This window comes from Onychomys torridus, chromosome 23 (assembly GCF_903995425.1).
Source record: "Onychomys torridus chromosome 23, mOncTor1.1, whole genome shotgun sequence".
NCBI classification, from domain to species: domain Eukaryota; kingdom Metazoa; phylum Chordata; class Mammalia; order Rodentia; family Cricetidae; genus Onychomys; species Onychomys torridus.
In genome coordinates this window covers 40310271-40336781 of record NC_050465.1, presented here as the reverse complement: position 1 = coordinate 40336781, position 26511 = coordinate 40310271, and the positions used below count along the sequence as shown (strand labels likewise).

Genomic DNA, 26511 nt, shown 5'->3' with positions numbered 1-26511 from the left:
ACGAGATTCCATGGACCTTATCTTATCAAGTAATGATAATTTTTTTTCTTATATAGTGTCTGAGTAGCTACAACTTCATTCTGGAGAGTTAGTGTTCTATCCATTAAATACTCATATTTATTATCAATAAAAGCAATTTTGGGTACAAGCTTGTTTTGTATATCCTGGTTAGCAGATTCCAGAAAGAGAATCTTTTTTTGGTAAGCCTTCATTGTTATCTTTTAAAGCCTGTAAATCCTGGTTAGCAGATTCCAGAGAGAGAATCTTTTTATGTAAGTCCTGGTCAGCAGATTCCATAGAAAGAATCTTTTTCTGTAAGCCTGCATTGCTATCTTTTAAAGCCTGTATCAGTCCCAATAATGACTCATCTTTGTTCTTATTATTAAACCAGTGTTTGAACACTGTGTGAATTATTACAATGAATGTCAAAATGGTACAGGCCAGATATGCCTTAGGAAGGTCTTATATTTCCAGGAAAATGTCATTCATCATACAGGCAAAAAGGTTTTTAAATTCTTGTGAGGTAATGTTGTCAGCCATATTACAAGAATTACTCAAAATTTGTTAGTCAGTTTTAAGGTGTAAAATTATCAAGTACTTTTACCTGAAATAAGCTTACCTTTCTGTGGTTTTGGGGGGTGCAGTAGCACTTTTCAGCCAGCAGGAGGCGTTGGTATAGCTCCAAAGCAAGGCCTGCTGGCGACCTTGGCTGGCGGCAGCTGAAGGCAGGAGCCAAGATGGCGGGGAGCCGGCACTCAGGGAGGAGTGGGAAGGCCTCACTCACAGCTGTTTTCACTGGTCTAGGGGCTAAGCTAGGGAACTGAGACCGGACTAGCTGCTCTCTTTTTTGGGAATGGAACCTTGTAGATGTCCCCTGATTAAATGGAACTTTGTAGGCGGGTTTAGGTACCCACCAGCCGGGGAGGAGGCTGAGAGAGGGAGCCGCCCAGGCCTTTGGAATTTGCCCAATGTTGGGCGCCAGATATTGGTGAAATTATTAAGGCCACTCCACGTAGTTAAAAGGGAGGTTTATTTTGTGGAGTAACTTACAAACGAAGGGATAGGTTGTAGGGTCTGGCAAAGGTATGGCACAGTCTGGTGGTGTTCTCTGGAGAACTCTGCTCGGTCTACCTCCAGTGTCCAGGGTCCCAGAACCAAGAGAGAGACCTCTCCTCTCAATCCTGGGTCTTCTGCTTCCTCCCTCAGCCCCGCCTTGTGGGCGTGACCATTAACGAAGCCTCATTGGGGGTTGGAACCCCCAAGGCTGGGATGGCTACCTACTACAATTTGGTATATTAGATTTGAATTTTTAAATTTTTATTGTTTTTGTTGTTGTGTTTATTTGAGACAGACTTCACTATGTAGCTTGGCTGGCCTGGAACTTGCTAGTAAACCAGGCAAGCCTCAAACTCAGAGTTCTGCATGCCTGAGTGTTGTTTGTTTTGGCTCTTTTGGGGGGCCACCACCCAGATCCTAAGTAAACACACTCGAAGGCTTACTATTACTTATGAATGCCCGGTGTTAGCTTGGCTTAGTTTCTAGCCAGCTTCCCTTAACTTATCCCATTCACTTTTTGCCTCTGGGCTTTTCCCATTCTCTTCTGTATGTTTTACTTTTACTCTGTGGCTTGCTGGTTGTGTAGCTGGGTGGCTGGCCCCTGGAGTCCTTCTCTGGCTCCTTCTTTTCAATTCTCCCTCTATATATTCTCTCTGCCTGCCAGCCCCACCTATCATTTCTCCTGCCTTGCCATTGGCTGTTCAGTTCTTTATTAGACCATCAGGTGTTTTAGACAGGAAAAGTAACACATCTTCACAGAGTTAAACAAATGTAACATACTTAAAATATTCTACATTTCCCCTTTTGTCTAAATATGAATTAAAGTGTTTTAACTTAAACATAGTAAGACTATATATAATAACAATTATCAAGTAAGCATTACATTCACAATATTCTGTCCGTTTGTAGTTAGCATATTCAGAGAAAATAAAGCATTATCTATCCTATCTTAGTGAATCTAAAGTCTTATACCTAATTTACTAACTATCATAACTAAGAAAAACTGCAATTATAACTATCTAGTCTTCAACTACATCCAAGGCCCAGAAGGATGTAACATTATCTAACAACAGAGACATTTGGCTGCCTGGACAGTCACCCAAAGTTCATCTGCAACACTGGGGCATTTATCTTCAGCCTACAGGCCTAGAGTATCTGACAGACTCTTTTTTTGTTTGTTTGTTTTGAGACAGGGTTTCTCTGTAGCTTTGGAGCCTGTCCTAGATCTCGCTCTGTAGACCAGGCTGGCCTCGAACTCAGAGATCCACCTGCCTCTGCCTCCCGAGTGCTGGGATTAAAGGTGTGCGCACCACCGCCCCAGACTCTTTTATAAAGCAGGAATTTCTGAAGGACTGTACTTGGATGATGGGACGTGGATGTCCTCCGTCTTGTGCAGCTGTGGATTCCTGAGAGGAGAGGCCATGTCTTGTCCAGACCTTCCTCACCACTCCTCCCCATGTCCCCCATACACCCTTTCTACTCTTGCAAAATATTCCCTAAAGTCTTGGAGCGGGTAATATAGACGGCCCATTCAGGGTAGGGCATGAGTCACTTACTCTCAGCACTCAGAAGTTATGAGTTCCTGCATTAACTACCACCCATGGCAAAGTGCTGCTCTGATAAAATCTATAGGTAAAAACAAATTATGCAGGAGGCAATTTGATAACATGTCTATTTAGCAAAATAGCAGTAGGCTGTAGTATCAGTAGGATGCTCCCCCAGGGCTGGGGTGATGGCTTGAAGGATAAAGTGTGGGCAATACATAAATGAGGATCAGCATTCGGATCTCCAGCATCCATGAAAAAGTCAGGTGGGAGGGTGGGCAGCACCTGCAATCCCATCACTTGAGAGGCAGAGACAGGTATCCCAAGGCATCCTGTCTAGCTCGACTAGGCAGAATCAGCTCCAGATTCAGCGAGACTTTCACAACAGCATGAAGAGCCCTTAGGAGAGACACTCAATGTCAACTGCAGACCATCATATGCACACATGTACCCAACACACACACATACACACACAAAACCATAAAAGTAGTTATAACAAAAAGAACCCAGACAGGTACGGAGGCTCACATCTATACCTTCAGCATTTGGCAAGATGGGCAGGAGCCTTAGTCAAACATTTCCTGTGCCACATAGTGAGTTCCAGGCCAGCCTGGGCTAATGACACCTCATCAAAACTAAACCAAATACCAGAACCTAAATCAAATGCAAGGCACATGATTATATGCTGACCACTTTGCTCTGGACATGTGTCAGTGGGAAGATCCTGTTTTCCTTGTTAAAAGCACAACCACAGCCACATGAGTAGATAGCATGAGCTCCTCACAGCCGCACAGGCAGGGCCTGAGAGGATTAGACTCTGCAGACTACCTAGCAAATTGCCACAAGCACCCATTAAAGTTGAAAACACCATGACTAGAGATTTAGGAGGAAGAGGTGACTGGGGTAGAGTGAAAGGGAGAGTTGATAAAAGACAGCATGAGTTTAATTCACATTTGTCAGGCTCTATGGAAGGATTTTTGTTGTTTTGGCAGTGCTGAGGATCAAATCAAGAATATTGCATCCATGAAAGTAATTTTTTAAAAAAGATCTATTATGCTGGGCAGTGGTGGCACACGCCTTTAATCCCAGCACTTGGGAGGCAGAGCCAGGCAAGTTCGTTCCAGGCCAGCCTCATCTACAAAGTGAGTTTCAAGAAAGGCACAAAGCTACACAGAGAAACCCTGTCTCGAAAAACAACAACAAAAAAGATCTACTATGTATAGTGTTTGGGCTGCATGTATGCCTGCATGCCAGAAGAGGGCACCAGAACTCATTACAGACGGTTGTGAGTCACCATGTGCTGGGCATGAATTCAGGACCTCTGGAGGAGCAGTCAGTGCTCTTAACTGCTGAGTCATCTCTCCAGCCCTATGCAAGTATTTTTAAGACACGAAATTCTCTAGTACTGTACTTCTGTTGCTACAGCTGCCAGCCTGACACACTGGGGGAGAGGCTGTATCAGCTGAAGAACCGTTGCCATCTGATCGGCCTCCTGGTTCACCTGTGAGACATGTTCTTGACCGCTACTTGATGGAGGGCCAAGCTAGGATGGGTAATGTCACCCTGGGCGGGCGGGTCTTCATCTTTAAGAAAGCTAGCTGAACAGGAGCCAGGGACGAGTGAGGATCAGCATTCTCAGCCCTGCTTCAATTCCTGCCTCTTGCTCCAGCCCTGGCTTCCCTGAGATACACACTGTGACCTGTAAGCTACACAAACACATTCCTCAGGTGCTTTTGCTCATAGTGCTTGTAACAGCAATAGGGACGCAAACTAGGCCATCTGTCAGAACACACATGGAACCATACATTAAAGATTAATAATCAAAGTCACTATACAAAAATAAACAAATTAACTTTATTAAGTCACGACTTCAGCGCTGACATTGATTTCTTTAAAAAAATATCAGTTTAGAATATTACTGAAAGTGAATATGCACAATAAATAGAAAATGGGGCGTACAGTGCTGGAGGCATATTAACTAACTTCTCTGTCGCCTACAGTGGCAGACAAGATCCTGACAGGCAACCAGCATTTTGAAAGAACAGCTGAAGCACCCGAGGGGAGGGTTTCAAATGTCTAGGAAAGTAGCTCGGCGCTCTGGACCACTCACCACAAACAAAAAACAGACAAAAACCTACTCAGTGTACCTGGGAAGCAACTTCCCCACCACACTGAATTATCTACTGTTACCCATAAGAACAACTTAAAATACCAAAGTGCTAAGACTTCATCAGCAGTACTTTAAATCAAAGTTTGAACATTAAATATGTGATTACTAAAATATCCTAAGCCATATGGCAGGCCCAATAACAATAAGTTACAAACACTCTGCACCTAATAACTTAAACATGATATGGTTAATGTAACGCACATTGTATCTCAGCTAACCTTTCATATAAGGTGAGAACTAACATACTTGCTACCTTCACTCTGCACTCAAATGAGGGATGCAGTATCCTAGCAACAGTGATGACACCATTATTACGAAGGCAGAACCTACAAATGTACACATCACTTTGAGTTACACTTGATTGAAGAAATAATTTGATGTACAAGTGGGTCCACATTCAACGTACAAATTTTCACGGAGCGGGCTTAGAATCACGGCAGGCTCAACAATGCTCTGACTTCTGAACAGGCGGGAAGGGCTTCCTAAAGTGAACACACTAGACAAGAGTAGGCGGGGCTGGTTCGTGTTTCCTTTAGGTGTGGTGAATTTCGTGAAGCATTAATTCCCGAGGTATACTTGTCTCTGGACCATAGAGTTTACACGCCCTCCTTTCAAAGGCAGCCACCATCTGTTTCACTACTTCATCGAAGAACAACGTAGCAAGCTGAGAGTGCAGAAGGGAGCGGAATTCAAAAGAAATCTGCAAGACAATGTTCACAATGACCTCCACACGTCCGTTAGGCAGTGACGCACGTCTACAACTCTAGCTTTCAGGGGGCTGAGGCAGGCATACTGGAACTTAAAACTTGCCTACTATACACAGCAAGGTTCAGGACAGCCTGAGCTGTAAAAGTAAAGCGCCGAGCCAAGCTAGCCCTGGTGGTACAGGCCTGTAATTCCAGTTACCCGGGAGATCCAAGTTCAAGGCTCGCCTGGGCTGGAGTGGTGCAAGGCCTCTTTTAAAGGTCTGGTGATGTAGCTCAGTGTTAAAGCACCTGGCCAACATGCACAGAACCTGGTCCAACCTCGGCACCACAGGAAGAAGCCATCCTTTCTTCTGCTATACTTCTACTTCAGAGTTCAGCTCTGAACCGGCTCTCTAAGGTGGCGCTGTGTGGGTCACCTCTGGGGAGATCTGGCACCCACTGGAAGATGGGGTCATTTTACAGTACTGCCTCACAGCAGCTGCCACAGCGTCTAAGACAGACAGACCAAGGGACCTGCTTAAGGGCAGACTTTCACTGGCTTCTACAGGAGTGAAAATTTTTAACATTTGCTTTTTTCCCCCCAAGACAGGGTTTCTCAGTGTGGTTTTGGTGCCTGTCCTGGATCTCACTCTGTAGCCCAGGCTGGCCTCGAACTCCCGCCTGGCTCTGCCTCCTGAGGGCTGGGATTAAAGTCATGTGCCACCACTGGCCAGCGAAAATTGTAACTTTTTCACATTTATTTTAGGGAAATTACACAACGGCACACAAATGGAGGTCAGAGGTCACCTTCAGAGTTGAGGGTCTCCTTCCCCCACTTCCCAGGGACTGAACTCAGGCTGTCAGCTGTAACTGCATGAGTCACCTTGCCAGCTCCACTATTATTGTAGTTTAGGAGGGCACACAGAGAGGTCAGAGGACAATCTGCTAGAGTAAGTTCTCTCTCCACCATGTAGGTCCTGGCTGGCGACTGAACTCAGGTCTCGGCATCTCGCCAAAACTCTTCTGATGCCTTATTGACACACTTGCTTTCCGAGCCGCAGCCTTCCTCACAGAGGAAGGAGGACTGACTGCCCTGAGGGCTGCCACTCCTGCGGGAAGTACCGGACACTTCCTGTGTAGGGAAGTACCAGACACTTCCCGTGTACGCACTTGCTTGTCTCCCACAACCAGGCAGCCGAAGAGTTAGGACTTTAGGAATGCCCTCTGTTGTTCGGGATAGAACTCAAGGCAGTTACTGTAGACACAGTATTGTAAGGACTCAGTATCCCCTGAATTATGACATACTTTAACTTGATCAGCTGACTGATGCTGGGGATGAAACCTAGAGCTTCCAGTGAGCCACATCCTAAGTCCTAACCTTTTCTCCCTTATCCTAGGAATCGATATTCGGACCTCTCGCATACCGGACAAATTTTCTCTTTTGAGATAGGGTCTCACTAACTTATCTAGGCTAAGCTCAAACACACCGAGTGCAGGCATCTAACTCATGACCTTCTTGTCTTTGCCTCCTCAGTAGCGGGGATTACAGGCCTAGACCATGTCTGACTCCTTGCTTTTTATCCTTAAATAACTTAAAAAAAAAAAAAAAAAAAAAAAAAAAAAAGGTCTCTCTATGTAGCCTTGCCTATCCTGGAGCTAGCTATGTATACCAGACTGGCCTCGAACTCATCGAGATCTGGTTGTCTCTGCCCCCCCAGTGCTAGAATTAAAGGCGTGCACCACCACACCAGACTAAATAACTTTAGAATTAAAAATATAAAATTATATGTGCTGAGATGGCTCAGTGGGTAAAAGCACCCGCTGCCAAGCCAGATGACCTTAGTTTCATCCTTAGGACCCGTGGAATATTCCTTTACACTATGTGAATAATGTCACTGTGAGTGATTTAATAAAGAGGCTGACTGTCCAATGGCTGGACAGGTGGAGGTCAGGTGGGACTGGCAGACAAAGAGAGCATGAAGAAGTGGTGGAGGAGTCTTGAGAACAGAGAGGATCCATGGAGAGGGTGATGAACTTGTCATACTGAGAAAAGGTACCAAGACACATGGCAGATTTACATTTATAATTACTAATAAGTCTCAGTAGCCAGGTGGTGGTGGCGCATGCCTTTAATCCCAGCACTTGGGAGGCAGAGGCAGGTGGATCTCTGTGAGTTTGAGGCCAGCCTGGGCTACAGAGCAAGATCCAGGAAAGGCTCAAAGCTACACAGAGAAACCTGTCTCAAAAAACCAAAAATAAAAAAATAAAAAAAATAAAAGTCTCAGTGTAGTTATTTGAGAACTGGCTGGAGGGACAGAAAGGTCCACCTACAAGGACCTACATGGTGGAAGGCAACAACTAACTCCCTGAAGTTATCACACACACAATAAATGAAAATGTAATAAAATAAAATAACCTATTTGTTAAAAAGTAGCAGAAACAATAAAGGAGTTTCACATGCTCACCACCCCAAATTTTCCTATTAGTCTTATAACAATCTAGCTACAGTACAGTTGTTAAAATCAGAAAACTACCGGTTGCTAGGTAATAAATGCTAAGATCTAAACTGTAGGCTGTTCAAATTGCCAATTGTCCTATAAATATCAAATTTTAGACTGAATCCAGGGCTTTATACATGTGATAATAATAATTTTTTTTGAGACAGAGTTTAACTGTACAGCTTTAGTTGGCCTTTAATTTGTTATTCTTCTGCCTCAGCCTCAACAGTACTAGAATTACAGGCATGCCCTGGCTCTCATTTTTTAATGAAAGTAATTCAAGAGCTGAAAAAAAGAGTATCATTTCCCTAAATCACCACCATTTCTTATGATTTAATGCCTGAATCACAAGCACAGAGAAAACTCATTTCCTACTGGGAAGGCAGTTTAATGGCTTAAGTTTCCTACAGCAAAGTGACATGAACAAGACCATTAGGAGTCTCTAGGTTGTTTATGTATGTTTATGATATAGGGTCTCACTGTGCAGTCTTGGCTGGCCCCGACCTCACAGAGATCATGTGCCTCTCTGTGTGCTCAGTGGTGAGATTAAAGGTGGGTGCTACCATACCTGGCAGGAGTTTCTAGACTCTCTTTGGAATTTCGTTTCTGCATCTATCATGTGATGTACGGATTTAACTTGGTACTCATTTTAAACCTCTAATGGGCTTAAATGTCTTCAGTACTGAACGGACAATGAAATGATAAATGTTTGGTTCTCTAGTGCTTGACGATTATCTGCCTTCATTTTATAGTTAAATCTGTGAGCTTTTGCTGTTGGTAGAAAGCTCAATGCATAAAAAAGGATCTGAAACACTCAAAGATATAAGAACATACCGTGTAGTAAATGGCTTTTCCACTTCTGAATCCACACTGCCCTAGTGTTAAAAATTAAAATACACCTAGGGGGAGGGGGGGAAGAACTAAGCCGGGAGGTGGTGGTGCACGGGAGGCAGAGCCAGGCAGATCTCTGTGAGCTCGAGGCCAGCCTAGTCTAGAGTGAGTTCCAGGAAAGGTGCAAAGCTACGCAGAGAAACCCTGTCTCGGAAAAATAAAATAAAATAAAATATACTAGTTCACTAACTGAGCTATCCTGAAGCCATGACTATCAATTCCTACATTTAAATAACTATTGGAGCTGGGCAGTGCTGGTTCACGCTGTTGATCCCAGCACTCAGGAGGCAGAGGCAGGTGGATCTCTGTGAGTTTGAGGCCAGCCTGGTGGTCTACAGAGTGAGATCCAGGACAGCTAGAGCATATAGTGAGACTCTGTCGCGAAAAACAAAACAAAACAACCAAACAAGGGTGTTATTAGCTATGTGTGGCAGTATCTGCTGTAATCCTAGCACTCAGGAGGTTGAGGGATGATAGTGAAGCTGAGGCCAGCCCAAGCTGTGCAGTAGACTGAAGTCCAGCCCAGGCTACAAAGTAAAACATTGCCTCAAAAAATGCATAAACTGGGGCTGGGAAGATGGCTCCATGGCACTCCCCACCACGCCTGACGATCTGAGTTTCACTGACAGGAGGGCAGAAGAGACCTGGAAAACTGTTCTCCGACCTCGGCCTGCGTGCTGTGGTGAACACATACAAACCAGAACTTATAACAGACTTACTGAGAAATCCAAGGTACAAGTTCTTGGGTAGCCTGGAAGACCTGGGCTAAAACGCCAAATAGTCTCCAAATGATTGAAAAGTTTCCCATCAGTACAAGATGCCTAGAACAAAATGGAAAGTGAAAAGAATAAATACCTTTCATATGAGCAAACTCAACCATGACCGGGGCTTACTTCCTTGAAAAGTAATTCTCTTTATCAGCTCAGAGTACAAGAGGTGAAGATGTCTAGTAGCTTGGAACAAGGAAGTAACTTCTTACCAAAGTCAGTCATTTTCTCTTCCTCTAGAACCCCAGACCATCAGCTCTTCTCTCTTTCGTGTGCTCACCTACTGTGCTACTTAGCTATATTAGCTCTCACTCCCTTAGTCTGTGGGGGATGCAACTGCTCATGTGTGTTGACTACAGGTGTCTTCCTCCATCCCTAGCCACCTTTCTGAGACAGGGTCTCTGTGATGTAGAATCACTTTGGAGACAAACCAGTGGACCTCAAGCCTCTGCCGGCACGACTTCACCAGCTGCCATGTTTTTCCACCAAGACCAAAGGCTCACTTCAACTGTGAGCCAGAATAAACTCCTCCTCCCTTGAATTGCTTCCCATCAGGTGTTTAGCCACAGTGACAAGTAAGTGAAACATCCACCACTCTGGCTAGGCTGGCTGACTGATGAGCTTCAGAGACCCGGCAGCCTGCCCTCCAGCACTGGGGTCACAGCCCACACACCACTCCCGGTGCTGGGAATCCAAGCTCAGCTCCTAGGCTTGCACAGTACGAACTTTACCAATGGGCAATCCCCCAACCCAGGGAGCAATTGAAAAACAAAGAAACAACAACAAAACTCATTTCCAATTCTACTACTTACAGGTACTCCAGAACAAGCTAAATACTACACATTTCTTTCAGGTGTAAAATAACACAGACTTTATACCATCACCCTAAAATGGCTGTTATGTTTATAAGGTATCTGGTACATATTTCTGGGACAAACTGTTTTGTCTGCCTGCATGTCTGTTCACCACAGAAGTTAGAAGAGGGCACCAGATCCCTTGGAACTGTGGTTACAGCCAGCTGCGAGCCACCATGTGCATGCTGGGAACTGAACCAGGTCCTCTGAAAGCAGCTTAATCACTGAGCCATCTCTCTGTTCCACATTTAGCCTTTTAACTTTCTTTAACCTTTCACTGTCTTACCATGTCTCCTGTAACTTTTAAAAAAGTGTGGCTGGGAGTGGTGGTGGCAGTGGTGCACGCCTTTCATCCCAGCACTCGGGAGGCAGAGGCAGGCAGATCTCTGTGAGTTCGAGGCCAGCCTGGTCTGAGTTCCAGGACAGCCAGGGCTGTTACAGAGAAACCCTTCCTCTGGAGGAAAAAAAAGTGTGTGTGAGCATTAAATAAACTGATCTTTTTCTCAGTGGTATGCTAAAAATATTAAATATATTAATTTTTCTTTTCCTTTTTTAAAGATAGGCTCACTTTATAGCCCAGGCTAGCCTCAAATGCAGAATCCACTTGCCTGAGGCACCTCTTTACTTTAGGATTGCAGGCATGTACTATCATACCCTATTTTTTAAAAATCATACCCTATTTTAATAGTACAAAGATGAAAACATTTCTCACTTCTGTGGCCCAAATGATCTATCTTGCAATTCAGTAGTCTTTAGTAGAAGAAAAACAGAAAACAAAAAAAACTTCTCATTTCCAAATTTTACTCACTCTTCTATATGGAAAGAATAATGCTAATGCTGTATCAATTAACACAATTAGGAAACACAGTAGTAAGTGGCTTTCCCCCTCCCTCTTACTAGATGTATCTTTTAAGCTGTTACATGTTATTTAACTAATTTAGTATAATAAACATCTAGGGAATGTTAAAAACAAAACAAAACAAAACAAAAAAACAAACTTACCTTTACCAAATGTGGTTTCACCAAGGTTACAACTGATGTGTATCGCTCCAAAACAGGTGGAAACCCAACTTCTAATTGGGTTTTACAATACCCAGATCTCCTAGATAGTATGTCTGATTTTTTACACCAAGGAACGAAATGCTTATAATCTTCCATTCCTGATACCACATCATACATTTCTTGCATTGAATATCTTAAAAAGAGAGATAAAGAATATTAACAACTGATTCTATGAGTTTTAAATAGAACATAATAAACCATTCTTAAGTCACATGGCTAACTGAAACACGTGATGGAATGGAGGAGTTCAAACAATACAGGAAGTAAAAGGACTGTAAATACATATGGCAGAGGTCACAGTGACCACGGTGACTTGAATACGAATGGTCCCCATAAATCATATATCTGAATGCTTAGTCATCAAGGAGTGGCATTATCTGAGAAGGATTAAAACAATTAGGAGGTAAGGTGCCTTGTTAGAATAGGTGTGGCCTTATTGGAGGAAGTGTGTCACTGGGGGTGGGTTTTGAGGTTTCAAAAGCCCATGCTAAGCTCAAGTTCTCTCTCTACCTGCAAATTAGGATGAGGCTCTCAATCACTTCTCTAGCACCTGCTGCCACGATAATGGACTAATAAAACCTCTGAAACTGTAAGCAGGCCCCCAAATAAATGCTTTCTCTTTTAAGGTTGCCTTGGTCATGGTTCTCTTGACAGCAATAAAACACTAAGAAGGCCGGGCGGTGGTGGTGCACGCCTTTAATACTAGCACTCAGTAGGCAGAGGCAGGCAGATCTCTGTGAGTTCAAGGTCAGCCTGGTCTGCAGAGAGAGTTCCAGGAAAGGTGAAAAGCTACGCAGAGAAACCCTGTCTTGAAAAAAAAAAAAAAAAAAAAAAAAAAAAAAACAACCAACAACAACACTAAGAAAATGACCAAATAACAAAAATAAAACTTTTTGAATATATGTAAAAGGCAACCTGATTGAGAACCAGATATTTACTATTCTTGCTCATAAAGGCAAGGGAAGCCGGGCGGTGGTGGCGCACGCCTTTAATCCCAGCACTCGGGAGGCAGAGCCAGGCGGATCTGTGAGTTCGAGGCCAGCTTGGTCTACAGAGCGAGATCCAGGACAGACTCCAAAACCAAACAGAGAAACCCTGTCTCGAAAAACCAAAAAGAAAAAAGGCAAGGGAAGCATGGGGGCATATGCCTACCATCCTGACCCCAGAGGCCCAGGAAGGAGGACTGACTAGAGTTCAAGCCCAGCTTGAGCCTACAGCAAGTGCCAGGCTGGTCAATGAGACCCTGTCTCAAAACCCAAATAAATAGATCCTGGACAGCTAATACATAACCCACCATAAAATTGTCACTAATCATAAATTACAAAGATATTTTGGGCAGGGTTGGGGTGGCGCATACCTTTTTTAATTTTAGCACTCAGAAGGTAGAGGCAGGCAGATCTCTCAGTTCAAGGCCAGCTAGGGCTACACAGAGAAATTCTTATCTTGAAATTCACCGCAAGAGCGGAAAGGCATTTTTGGTTATAACAAAATATGAGCCTCCATATACATTTTAATTAATCTTTATAATCATGAAAGAATAACAAAGACGCAATAAATTATTTCCTTTAAATGTCAAGGTTATTTCTATCCTATACAGTTAATATATTACAGTCTTTCAACAATATGTATAAATCAGCAAGGGTTATAGATAGATTAACCTAGAAAAAAGTTTGATCTACAAGAAGATAATCCAGAAAGCAGCATGGCACTCCATAGAAAAGTATAAGTGTGCTTTTAATAAAATTACTATTATATACAAACCCTATAATTCTTCTTTCCGAATATTCTTTTCGTTTATTTACTAATGGCGCAGTGATTTTGAAGAATGTTCTTGCATAGATCTCTTTAGGCAAAACTGAGGAATGCAGTGGAAGAGTTCTGTTCATCAATATACCACAGGAAGCTAAGTATCTAAAAAATAATTTATAACATTTAAGACAAAAATTAAACACAAATTATACAGCACTATAAAAAGCAATCATATTTTAGAAGAGTTTGCAATTTTAGAGTAGTGCTGAAAACAGGCATATATTTTGTAAATGAACATTTCCTGTCCTGACTGCCCAGTCCCAAATAACTGACTTAGAGGCTGAATATCAATTATAAATGCTTGATTGATAATTCCGGCTTGTTCCTAGCTAACTCTGACACTTAAATTAACCCATATTTCTACCTGTCACATGGTGGTCCCTTTATTAGCACAGCCTATTCATTCCCTGCTCCCTCTGCATCTGGCTGGCGACTCCTGACTCCACCCTCCTCCTTCCCATTATCCTTAGTTTGGTCACCCTGCCTATACTTCCTGCCTCGCTATGGCCAATCAACATTCTATTAAAACCAATCTGAGTGACAAATCTTTACTGTGTACAAGAGGATTATTCCACAGCAGATTCAGAAAGATAAACTTTTAAAAAAGATTTATTTATTTATTTATTATGTATACAGTGTTCTCTCCATATGCCAGAAGAGAAAACCAGATCAAATTATAGATGGTTGAGAGCCACCATGTGGTTGCTGGGAATTGAACTCAGGACTTCTGGAAGAGCAGCCAGTGCTCGTAATCTCTGAGTCATCTCTTCAGCCTCAAGATAAACTTCTAAGCAGCATAAAGAAAACTAAAACAGGCTGTAGAGATAGCTCAATGAAAAAAGAGCACTGGCTGCTCTTCCAGATGATCCAGGTTCAATTCCCAGCACCCACATGGCAGCTCAACAACTGTCCATAACTCTCTAGGGGATCCAACACACACAGACTTACATGCAAACAAAACACCAATGTACATGAAATATAAATAAATAAACTAAAAAAACTAAAACTAAAACAACAGCTGACAGGGTGGTCAGAAGCTTCTGGCACAAACACCGTCTTCTCAGGATCTGGATTTCAACTGGCAGCTATGTATTCCACCATGCCATAGGCTTGCTTGTATACTCGTCATCTATTACTCAGTTTACCTTACACATCCAAGTGGCTTCCCAGTGGGTTTCCCTGTGTTGGCTGGACTCCTACCCACACCAGTGAGGAAAAGCAGGTCTGTGTCAGATCTGGAATCTGGTGTGTCAGAACTGCTGCTCCCCTGACTTCCTAGTCATTTATTTCAGCATGCATGTGCTATGGTATGTCCTGTTACAAAGTGAGCCTATGTACAGATGTCAGCTATGCTCCTGTTCACCTTTTTAAAAATGTATTTACGCATTAGTGCTCTGTCTGCATGCCAGAAGAGAGCATCAGATCCCATTATAGATGGTTGTGAGCCACTGTGCACCATGTTGTGAGCCACCATTCACTGTGTGGTTGCTGGAAATAGAACTCAGGACTCTTGACTGCTAAAAGCCACAGGAATATGAAGTAGGAACTCAGCTGTATATGGTAAAGCTATAGCTGGAAGAATCAAGGAATTCTTCCAGAGGAAAGCCATATCTCAAGGAGTATTTGGTGTTATTCAGCTTTTAATATTATCAGCTGTTTTCTGCTATGAATTTCTAACAGTGTTGATTTGATTATTCTTTGGGCATATACACCTAAGGTACTTGGATACAATATAAAGCATATTACAGGTATACCACACAATCCCACAGGCCAAGCAGTCATAGAAAGATCTAAATGAATTTTGAAGGATATGCTAAATAAGGAGAAAGAGGTAACCATGACCCCTAGAAATAGACTGCATAGTGCTTTATTAACCCTGAATTTTCTCAATGCTGATGAGAAAGGGACAACAGCTGCAGAGAGACATTGGACAACAGACAAAACTCCTGAGCTAAACCTGGTTATTTCAAAGATGTGTTGACCCTGGAATAGAAACCAGGATACAGCCAGGCGGTGGTAGTGCACGCCTTTAATCCCAGCACTCGGGAGGCAGAGGCAGGCAGACCTCTGTGAGTTCGAGGCCAGCCTGGTCTACAGAGTGAGACCCAGGAAAGGTGAAAAGCTACACAGAAACCGTGTCTCGGAAAACAAAAACAAAAAACAAACAAACAAACAAACAAACAAGCAAAAACAAAAAAGGAAAAGAAAAAAGAAACCAGGATACATGCTATGTTGGGGAAGGGGTTTTGCTTTTGTTTCTGCAGGAGAAAAGCTATGGATACCTACAAAATTAATAAAAATTCGCTTTGGACAGGAGAAACCTCTTGATGAGAAGTGATAGCTCATCCACTGATGTGACAACTCTACAAGTTGTAAGGAAAACTCAACAAACAAAGATGGGGACAGGGTTCGTTTTGTCTTTACAGGATAAAAGAAATCCTCCTCTTCCAGAACTCATAAGGCCTTGGATACCCAGACATCTACAGCAGAAGGGATGAACCTAGTGGTACCAATATACACAGGGTAATATCTCACTGCCTAGCACATCTCTTTAACTCTAGGAAAGTTGTGGTCCCAGTTCAATTATAAATCAAGCTGGCTTTGGAGTTAGAATGTGGCTTTCTTCTTCTCTAAACCCAAGCATGCTACTAAAAGAAAAAATGAAGAGATTCTGTCTCATATCAGAAGAGCTGCCTGGCGTGGGACAGAAGAAAACCAATAATCTAGGGACCCTTGTCAATATTCTATTTCTTTCTATGCTTGTCTTTGCTTTTGGAGAATCCTTTCTCTATCCAGAATAAATCCAAACTTTGCATTTTGATATTAATAATGTTCAAGTTTTCCACAATAAAAAATAAGTCTTTCCAACAGCAATCTCTGAAGCTTCCAGAAGATGGGGCGCCACAACGACTCTACCCAGTCCAGAATGATGCCATGGTACTCATGAACATTAATAAATGATCAACTTTGGACTGAAAACTCTCCAGGACAGTTCCAAGATGAGACGGTCCATCATACTACACTTCTAGCCAGAATCTCAGACAACCTTATCCATCACTCTGAGTCTGGCTGCAGAATCTACAGCTAGTCCAACTGAGACTTAACTATCTAAGCTTTCTTACAGGACCCCACAGAGATACCATCACCTCCTAAACAGCAGGAAGCAATTCTTAGAAAAAGACGCCCCGGCGCCCCATCTCCCAAAGGTTTCATACTCTGGGTTATGGTTAATGGTTATAGGGTTGGGGGTGGAACAATAAAAATTAAGACTCAGTATTCTTCTTAAGAAAAGAAAAAGGGGAATAAATAGATATAGGATATTAAGGTTGTTTATTGTATATACTAGTAAACTAATTTAGTAAAATATCAGCCTTAGATAATTTGCACTATTATGGATTCTTCCCCCCCCCCCCCGAGATAGGGTTTTTCTGTGTATGTAGCTTTGCACCTTTCCTGGAACTCACTCTGTAGCCCAGGCTGGCCTCAAATTCACAGAGATCCTCCTGCCTCTGCCTCCCAAGTGCTGGGATTAAAGGCATGCGCCACCACCACCCGGCATGGATTCTTGCATATTGATACAAATGTAAAATTATATTTGTCATACTGTATGTATGTTCTTCCTCTGTTTAGGATATTTTGTATATTGATACATATTTAGGACTGTTGTCATACTGCATACTGCAGTATACATTTCTACCTCTGTTTAAGTTATTTTGTGTATTGTCACAATTTTGAGATCATTGTCCTTATATAGAACATCTGCTTACAGACAGTTTATCTTGTTAATATGAAGCCTTAGTCCTAAGGTTACTTAGGTAGAGAAGACTTACAGATTTATAGTCACTCATGCTTGTCATTTCTATAGTTGTGTAGTTAGGTTGTCCAGATTTACAGACTCATAGGTCAGATGGACAGGTAATCTTCAAACACTTCATAGACCTAGATAATATGGCATTTAAATGTTTTGATAACATAGAATTCTGTTGACATGAGACATGATTGCTCCTGGCAGCACCAATCTGATCCTGAGATAATGCTAGGCTTCTAAGACATTCCGTTTGGAAGTTTGTCTTCTTCTTGGTGCAAAATGGCCTGCTGGGCAAAGAACTGCCCTTGCCTCAACTGCTGATAGTACAAATGCTGTTCTTTCCAGATGCAAGGAAAAGTAACTACTGAACTCTGCCAAGACAGGGTAAGATGGTCTTTCAAAATTCCTGCTTCTGAAAATGGTCCGTCAGATATTCTAGGCCTGTAGCCAAACTGGATCCCCCAACGGTGCTGAGAAATGCCCAGTGTATCAGCCGTCTCTATTTCCGCAAATTTTCTGAAAGTTGCTTGCATGCTTCTCCTGTTTCCTCAGGTATTATACTCCTTCTCAGGTCTTTGATGTGGTTGAATACTAACAGTTACAATCTTCTCGTATCTTAGCTAAAACATATTAAGTACTGAATTCAGATTCTTCAGGATAAGGCAGCTTTTGGAATAATCTTTGTACATGCCATTTAACTGTGTTCTGGACTTCTCTGGATTTTAGTATGTGTTTCTTGTTTGATGTTGTTCTTGTTGGTTGTAGTTCCATTTTGTTTAGGTCATTACCCTTTATTTCTCCTGGACAATACTTGATAATCATTCCTATTGTATATATTGTGTGTTAGGTTAGAACTTCCTTATTTAGACAAAGGGGTAGATGTAGTGGGTAGTTGTTCTAGCTATGATCTTGAAGCATCACCCCTTAGTGAGGTAGCAGGTAACTGTTACACCTGCCTATGACCTTGAAGTACATGCCCCTGGGGCCTGGCCGCTGGGGACCCTTAAGACCTGGGATGCAAGTGTGTACCTCTCTCTTCACTCCCCTCATGGTTTTGGATGGAGACAGCCCAGGTGAAAGAACAGTGTGGGACTTGGCCTCAGCCTTCAATCATTTCTGTTCTGTATAGTGAGTTTTCTTTCTCTAATAGATTCCTTTGCTCTGTAAGCAGACTATGGATTGCTAGCACTATCAGGACCCATTAGGTTGGGGCTATATATAGCTCAATGATAAAATGTATATACATAGGAATATAGAAACATACTCATGTGTAAATAAATGGCGGCAGCGGGGGGGGGGGGGGGGGAGGGCCTAGGCATTCCTGGTGGTAGGGAAAGAGCTTAGCAATATTCAGAAACTAAGTGACTAACAGCCTGGCACAGCAGTACATACCTGCAACCCCAGCACTTTGGGAAGCAGAGATGGAAGATCAGCAAGAGTTCAAGTACAGCCTGGTATTCTACACAGTGAATTCCAGGACGCCAGAACCAGATAGGGAGATTCTGTCTAACAAACTAACCAGCACCCAAGCTCAGGGGCAGACACTTGTAATTTCAGTCCTAGGGAGGATCAGGGACTTAAGGCCCAATAATGCCACATAGAGTTTAAGGTCAGCTGGGACTACATAAGAGTCTGTCTCAAACGTCCCACACAACCTAAGTCAGAAGCTCATTTTTTAGTAAAAGGGGGGACCTACCCTGGCCCCCATTTTAGTTAACTGTTGCCTTGCTTGCTGACCTTGACCTTGATATCCTCCCAATGCTAATTCCCTGCCTGGTTCCACCCCCCTGAATGCTTAAGGGAAGTTCCTTGTCTGTGTATCCTGCATATTGGGCATTAACAGCTTAGATGCAAGATTGTAAAACATCAGTAGCGAACTTCTGCCCTCCGGGGTTCTCCCATTGTGCTGTCAGCCTGTATTTAAGACTTCCCCCTTCCTTCAATAAACAGCATTTGGCATTAAAAAAAAAAAAAAAAAGTCTGTCTCAAACAAAACAGAACAAATTCAAAAAGACCAGAGATGTACCAGTGTAACAGGCCAGGAGGACATTATTAAAAACTACTGCAGGCTGAAGAGATGGCCCAGTGGGTAAAGCTCCTGCCATGCAAACATGAGGACCTCAGTTCTCAAGAATCCACATAGAAGTCAGATGCATAGAGCATGCTGTGTTCTCCCACACTTAGAAGCCCTGGGAGCTCACACACATAGAGCAAACACTGACAACAAATGAAGGAAACTATATGGTTGATAAGACAGAGAAATCAAGCCGGAACTGAGTTGGGAGCTTCCTCTTTACTGATGGCAAATTTTCACAGCGCAGGAAGGTACTATGGCAGGCTGCTATGGATCGAGTCATTAATAGCATTACCCAGCTAAGAACATTGTGAGCTACGACATCAATTTACCAGACAAGATGTGCTCAATGCTGCAATAATGGCATGACTACTGTGTGAGTAGTGGACCGTTTTTCTGGTTGGATTTGAGGCCCACGCTACAGAAGAAATTCATGCCTAGTATTGTCAATCTGGGAGGTCACAGGCCTTAGCAGGGAACCTATTACTCTTGTTTTGTTAAATGGACATATTGTCCAACTGTTTTCTAAATACTTCCATTTATACCTATAACTCACTACTACATTCAGCCTGTCAGACAAGTTTCTTTTTGCAAGTGGGTGGAAGTGCATACAGAAACCCATAGCCAGTACTAAGAACAGTGACTACTGAGCATTCAGCCCTACATGGGCCCTCGACGTCACTTGCTCCAAGGCTCAAGGAACATAGCAATAAAATGGGTAGTATACAATCTAAAGACTGAAGAACAAAGAGGGATGCTGCAAAATGTCTCTGGACAGGAGACAGCTGCCACACTCACAAACGCCCTGTAGCCATGGTGCCTGCCACCACCTCCAGAGTGCCGAGACTAAAGGCTGCAACACCATAGCCAGCTGCTTTTATATGGGGGGGGGGGGGGAGGAGTCACAGAAATGTCTCAGCAAGTGAAAGGACTTGTCACCAAGTCTGATGACCTGAGTTCAATCCCAAGGACCCACAGTGGGAAAACTGGCTCCTAAAGTTGTCCTGTGACTTCTCCATGTATACTCCTCGTACTCTGTGGCACATATGCACCTATGCTAACATGCTAACATTCATAGTAATTAACAAAAAGTTGATAAAGGCACGGTACACACCTTTAATCCCAGCACTCTGGAGACAGAGGCAGTTGCATCTTTGTGAGTTCAAGCCCAGCCTGGTCTAAAGAGTGAGTTCCAGGACAGCCAGGGCTACATAGTGAGACCCTGTCTCAAAAAAATAAATAAAAAAAATTTTAGCAAGAATTTATAAAAATGACTTAAAATATGGACCAAACTAATATGTGCCCTCCCCAAGAGCAACAACAACAAAAACCCAGTATGCAAAATGCCTAGTTATTCATGTTCTCTATGCAGTCCTGGCTAGCCTGGGATTTGCTAGATAGACCAGGCTGGCCCTGAACTAGCAGAGATCCACCTGCCTCTGCCTCCTGTCTCTTTCCTTGTTTGCTTTTGTTTTAGAGACAGAGTCTCACTCTGTGTAAACCAGGTTAGGACTGAGCTCAAAATCGTGTGTGTCAATCAGTCTCCTCCGGAGCTGGAATTGTATGTAGGCATGCATCACAAATCTTGATAACAAGCCTTTTTGAACAACATGCATGTGAGGACTGGTGACTGAGAAGGCCAGAGGCCTTGGATCTCCTGGAACTGGAGTTGGAGGTGAGATCCCCAGTGTGGATGCTGGGTGCTACAAGAACCAGCCCTGGACTTTTGTTCTGAAGATAACAGAGGGGCCAGGTGTGATGGTACACCTGCCTTTACTCCCAAGACTCAAGAGGTGAAGCAGGTGGATCTCTGACAGTTTTAGGCCAGCCTAGCCAGAGCCACACCATGAGACCATGTCAAAAAAAAAAAAAAAAAAAAAAAAAAAAAAGCAGCTCACAGGTAGAACACGCCCAGCATGCACAAGGCCCTAAGTTCCTGCCAGAGGACACATACAAAAAACTACAAGATGCCTGTTCCCAAAGAGAAGTACTGGTGTCAAGCTGAGCAAGAAATTCACACACAGTGGTTTTCTAAGCCCCTCAAGACACCCTTACACAATCTGATCATACTCCTAAGAAAACTGTGTGTGAGTAAAACAATGAAGAGATTTCCTGATCAGTGTGCCTGCTTTAGTTACAGTGTCCTGGACAACACATCTATGTTCATGCATGAATAAGGGCTGGGGATAGAGCTAAGTGACAGAGCTGTTTAACATGTTCACGGCCCCAGGCTGGCTCTAGCACCTCCTATGCACCTGCCCCAAAAGGCTAGGATTGCATCATGGAGAACCATACAATTAGCTGCCCACGCAGCAGTTAAACCAACAAATAAATTCTGAAACACATTGCAAACACACCTTTTATCACTAATATTCCAAAACTCCTCATCCAAATAACCTACTATAATAAGGACCAGAACACAAGCTGATGTAACACTTTTACGTATTCACAAACCATTTTTGTTGGTGTTTTTTCTATTTGGGACCCAGTAGCTTAACACTTCCCAGGCTGGTCTGGACTTCCTGAACACAGGCCTCAGTCCACAGGCAGCAAACTGGCATTTAATGAGGAGATTATGTCCTGCTTGGAAAACTATCTGTGGAGGATAAACTGATTTCACCTTAGTTTCAACAGATGTTTCTGTGGGGTTCGGAGGTGAAGCATTGTTGGTACTTTGTTTGTTTTTGAGGCAGGATCTTATCTTACAGATCTGGCTGGTCTGGAACTAGCTAGGCAGAGCAGGGTGGCCTCAAGCACCAGGCCCCGCCCCTTTGTTGCTATTTTAAAGTCTTCAGTCAAATGAAATGTCCCGGATCTCAGCAAAATTTGTGCTTTCTCCTCCATATTACATATACGATCCATTTCAAATGCTAATTTTGCTTTTGGATCTTGAGACAGGGTCTCACTTTGTAGCTTAGGCTGGCCTCGAACTCACAACAATCCTCCTACCTCAGCCTCACTGACAAGACTACAGGTGTGAGTCACTCCGCCCAGCCGATTTTAATTTTTGAGAATCACTTATCACTGTATTATCCGTAACAGAAAACTGCGTAGTAAACTTACAGCACCCTTCAGGCCTCTCTACATCCATCTCCGCCCTCACCCCCCTTAAATGGACCATCCAGGAACGCGGGAGGCAGGGCCATCTTCAAGGTTACAGGACTTCTAAGCTACAGTGGAGTGGAAACAACAGGTCGGTCCTCTTTGTTGGCTGCGTTTCCTATTGCGAGGGCCGAGCGGCCGGGGTCAATGAACTCCGCGGCAGTGAGACAGCGTCTGCCAGGCGGTTCACCGCCAGGACACGCACTCCCACGGCCCCGGGAGCCGGCAGCCGTCGGCGCAGTTTAAAACTTTCCCGACCGCCGCGGGCCACCGCGAGGAGACCGGAAGGGCGGCAGCCGGCGGCCCGGCTGCCACTCAGCTGCTCCCACGGCCGCCTCGTCGCTGACTCACCCCGAAAACACGAGGTGCACGCGGGTGGGTCTCTCTGCCGAGCGCCGCACCCCAGTTCTCCGGGCTCGGCCGGAGCCCCGCGCCTAGTCAAGGGGTCAGCGCCCCGGCCACAAGCCCGCCCCGCGCCGGCCGCCCGGAAAACCTCCACTCGCTACCTGACGTTGCGCGCAGGCCCCCGCGCCGGGGCTTCCGCCACGGTGGTCGACTTCGAACGGCACCCCGACACCACCCTGGCCAGCGCCCTCTGACCGGTCCGAGCTGCCATGATCGTCTTTCCGAAGCCGGTAGCCGACGCCGGCACCAGGCCCGAGGCACCGCCTTCAGGCCCGCCCGGCGGGAGGGCTCCTGCACCTCCCAGCCAATCCGCAGGCCTCCTGGGCAACAGGACACGCCCCTTCGGCTCGTTTCGCCCCTCCTCCGCGTGACGCCAGGCTGACGTCAGACTGACGCAAACGCCCAGCGCCGCCTCCCGCCGGCCAATCAGAGGGCCGCGGGTCTCCAGGACACGTGCCGCTTCGGCCACGCGCCTGCGCACTTATGTAATCGTCGTGACGACCTCCTCCTGGGTTCACCCGCCCGGCCGTGGTGTTTTTCTGCAGCTTCTCGGGGGTCGTGGCGTCTCGAGGCTGGGCTTGCGAGGCCCGCCCGCCCTGCAGGGGGAGGAAAGCTCAGGAGCTGGTTAATTATGTAACTGTCCCCGTCTGTGCGTCCGTCCGTTCCTCCCCCACCTCCGCCCCGTGCTGAGCCCGGCACGTTGTCGCGCCTGCTGCTAAGCCTGGCAGATCTTTCTGTGTAAGGACGGTGTGTAACTGTACCTGCTGTGCTGACCCTGAGGGGTTGTTCCGGGTCAGTGAGGGCAACTCCGGGTCATGCTGTCCCGGAACAGGGACTAGGCAGTTCTAGCTCCCATTTTCCTACGTGGCCAACATTTGGTTTGGTGTTGGTTTTATGGACTAGGTTTCCCTCCTTCCATACAAAGCAACAAAATTGTTCTCCATATTCGGGAAAGGATGAGGCCCTGACTCTTTGTTCCCAAGTCCTTGTTTAACTTCTGTAGTCCCTAGCTTCTCGTAAAGATAGAGTAATGCTTACTATTTTAACATACCTGGGGGGGGGGAATGTGTATTTATTTATGAGGGGGCACCCTTGCCAAGCGCATGTGTGAAGGTCAGAGTCCATTCTCTTTTTCAGTACTTAACAGGCTTGCGATGCACAGCGAGTATTTTTAACCACTTAGCTTCTTGCTGGTTCTAATACAATTTTTTAAATGTTAATTGTGTTTTTATTACTCTGTGTGTGTGTGTGTGTGTGTGTGTGTGACTGGTGTGTGATATGTGTCTGGCACATGGAGGTGAGTGGACAGACTGTGAAGTCCCTTCTCTCCTTCCATCTTTGTGTGGCTTCCGGGGATCCAATTTGGTTAATAGAGTTTTGAGGAATAACTGAGACTGTCAAACATAGGCAACAAATATTTTTTTGAAGAACTTACTAGCTGCTGGAGAAATGAATGAGTCTGTCTCCTCAGAGAGCTTGTATTCCAAAGGAGAAGAGGGAATTGGTATATGATACAATATCAGATAATGTCATATCATGTAGGACAAAAAGATAAAGTAGGGAATAGGGTGTAATGGCACCTGCCTGCAATCCTGCACGGGAGAGACTGGAGGAAGAGGTGCTCCAGGCTAGACTGAGTTATGCAGTAAGACACAGTGAGTGGACTTACACGGAGGGAAAGCCTTCCTGCCGCCAGGTTGGTGTGACTAGCCAACAAGGTGGGCCTCTGTGAAAGCGATACTGAATACATACTGATGTACAACCACACACATTTGCGTGTGTGTGTATACACAAATATATACAAAATAAGTAAATGCAAAAAAATCGCATTTACTGGATTCCTTAGTTTCTGTTCTCTTCCCCCATCTTTATCCCTTCAACCTAACCCCTCTGTCTAGGAAGACTGATCCACTGTTATACTGCTGTGTTCATCTGTTTGTGTTGTCATGACAATACCTGGACTGAGGGCTTGACATCAGTGATAGAGTCCTGGTCTAGGGTGTATCCTCTCCCTTTCCCAAAAATAACATCTGAGACTGGATAATTTATGAAGGCAAGAGGTTTATTTTCCTCTTCTTGATGGCCGGCATCTAGGTTGGAAAGCTGGCACATACAAAGAGGGATGTCACATGGTGGGGGCGAAGCAAGAAGTCGGGTCTGGTGGTCTGAATGAGAATGGCCCCCATAGGCTCACATGGTTGAATGCTTGGTCCATAATTGGTGGAACTGTTTGGTAAGGGTTAAGGGGTGTGGCCTTGTTGTCATTGGATCTGGGCTTTGAGGTTTCAAAAGCCCACATCATTCTAGTTAGTTCTCTGTCTGTCTGTCCCTCTCTCTCTCTCTCTGCCTTTTAACTTTTAGATCAGAATGCCAGGTTGTAAACTCTTAGCTACTGCTCCCATGCCATGCCTGCCTGCTGCCATGTTCACTGCTGTGATGGGTTTGGACTGACCTTCTGAAACTGTAAGCAATGAAATGTTTGGCCATGGTGCCTCTTCACAGCCATAGAGCAGTAACTTCAATACCAGGGTTAGGTCAGGCTTTTTATTTTGTTATTTCAATGTTTTGTTTTACGGGTGTGTTCATGTATATATGAATGTCGCCTGTACAGGCCAGAGGACAGCTTCAGCTGTCATCCCTCTGAAGCCATATACCCTATTTTGGTTCTGTGTAAGCGGAAGTTTCTGTCCTGCCAGCAGTTCCCAAATACCCAGCAGCCACTTCCCAAATTACCACACAGGGGTTTACATTAATTATAAATGCTCAGTCAGTAGCTCAGGCTTATTACTAACCAACTTTTACACTTAAATTAACCCATAATTCTTATCTATGTTTAGCCATGTGGCTTGGTGCCTTTTCTCAGTGTGATATTCTCATCTTGTTTCCTCTGCATCAGGCTGGCGACTCCTGACTCCACCCCTTCCTCTTCCCAGCATTCTTAGTTTGGTCACCCCGCCTATACTTCCTGCCTGGCTACTGGCCAATCAGTGTTTTATTAAACCAGTTCAAATGACAGATCTTTACAGTGTACAAGAGGATTATTCCACAGCACTTCTATGTTTTTTGTTTTTAATTATTTTATTTTGTCTGTGCACCGCCTATGTGCAATGCCTATAGAGGCCAAAAGAAGGCTTTGGATCCTATTGGTGAAATTATTAAGGCCACTCCATGTAGTTAAAAGGGAGGTTTATTTTGTAGGGTAACTTACAAATGAAGGGGTAGGTTGCAGGGTCTGGCAAGGGTATAGCACAGTCCGGCGGTGTTCTCTGGAGAACTCGGCTCGGTCTACCTCCTGATGCGTCCCCGAACCAAGAGAGCGACCTCCTCTTGATCCTCGGTCTTCCGCTCCCTCCTCTGCCCCGCCTTGTGGGCATGATCATTACTGAAGCCTCAATGGGGGTTGGAACTTCCAGGCCAATGCTGGGATGGCTATCCACTACATCTCCCCCTTTTGTCTAAATAAGAAAGTTCTAACCTAATACAAGACTATATACAAAGAGATGGTTATCAAATATTGTCCAGGAGTAATGAGGGATAATGACTTAGATAAGTTGGAATTACAATAAGTGCAAACAATATCAAGCAAAAAACACATATTAAAATCCAGGGAAGTCTAGGGCATGGGTAGGTGGCATGTTACAAGGATCATTCCAAAAGGTGTACTATCCTAAAGAACCTGAGTAATACTTAATATATTCTATCTAAGATATTATATATGTATATATACTAAGTTGTAACTATAACTGTTAATCTCCAACCTCATCAAAGACCTGAGAAGGAATATA

The 26511-nt window shown here is 44.3% G+C and overlaps 1 protein-coding gene across 2 annotated transcripts in view; it reads right to left on the bottom strand.

The window, feature by feature from the left end:
• The window catches only part of Coq10b (coenzyme Q10B), a 38804-nt gene extending 15771 nt beyond the window's left edge, over positions 1–23033 (bottom strand). Inside the window, exons 1-5 of one of the 2 annotated variants that reach the window (XM_036173351.1) lie at positions 22828–23023; positions 13290–13439; positions 11469–11661; positions 9565–9666; positions 4433–5470 (exon numbers count right to left, since the gene is read on the bottom strand). In XM_036173351.1, coding sequence (XP_036029244.1) covers positions 5303–5470; positions 9565–9666; positions 11469–11661; positions 13290–13439; positions 22828–22937 — 723 coding nt within the window. In that variant the 5' untranslated portion in view covers positions 22938–23023 and the 3' untranslated portion in view covers positions 4433–5302. Of the gene's footprint in view, positions 1–4432; positions 5471–9564; positions 9667–11468; positions 11662–13289; positions 13440–22827 lie in introns of those variants that run through there. The other variant, XM_036173352.1, reaches the window with a different exon arrangement.
• Positions 23034–26511: the final 3478 nt, after the last annotated feature.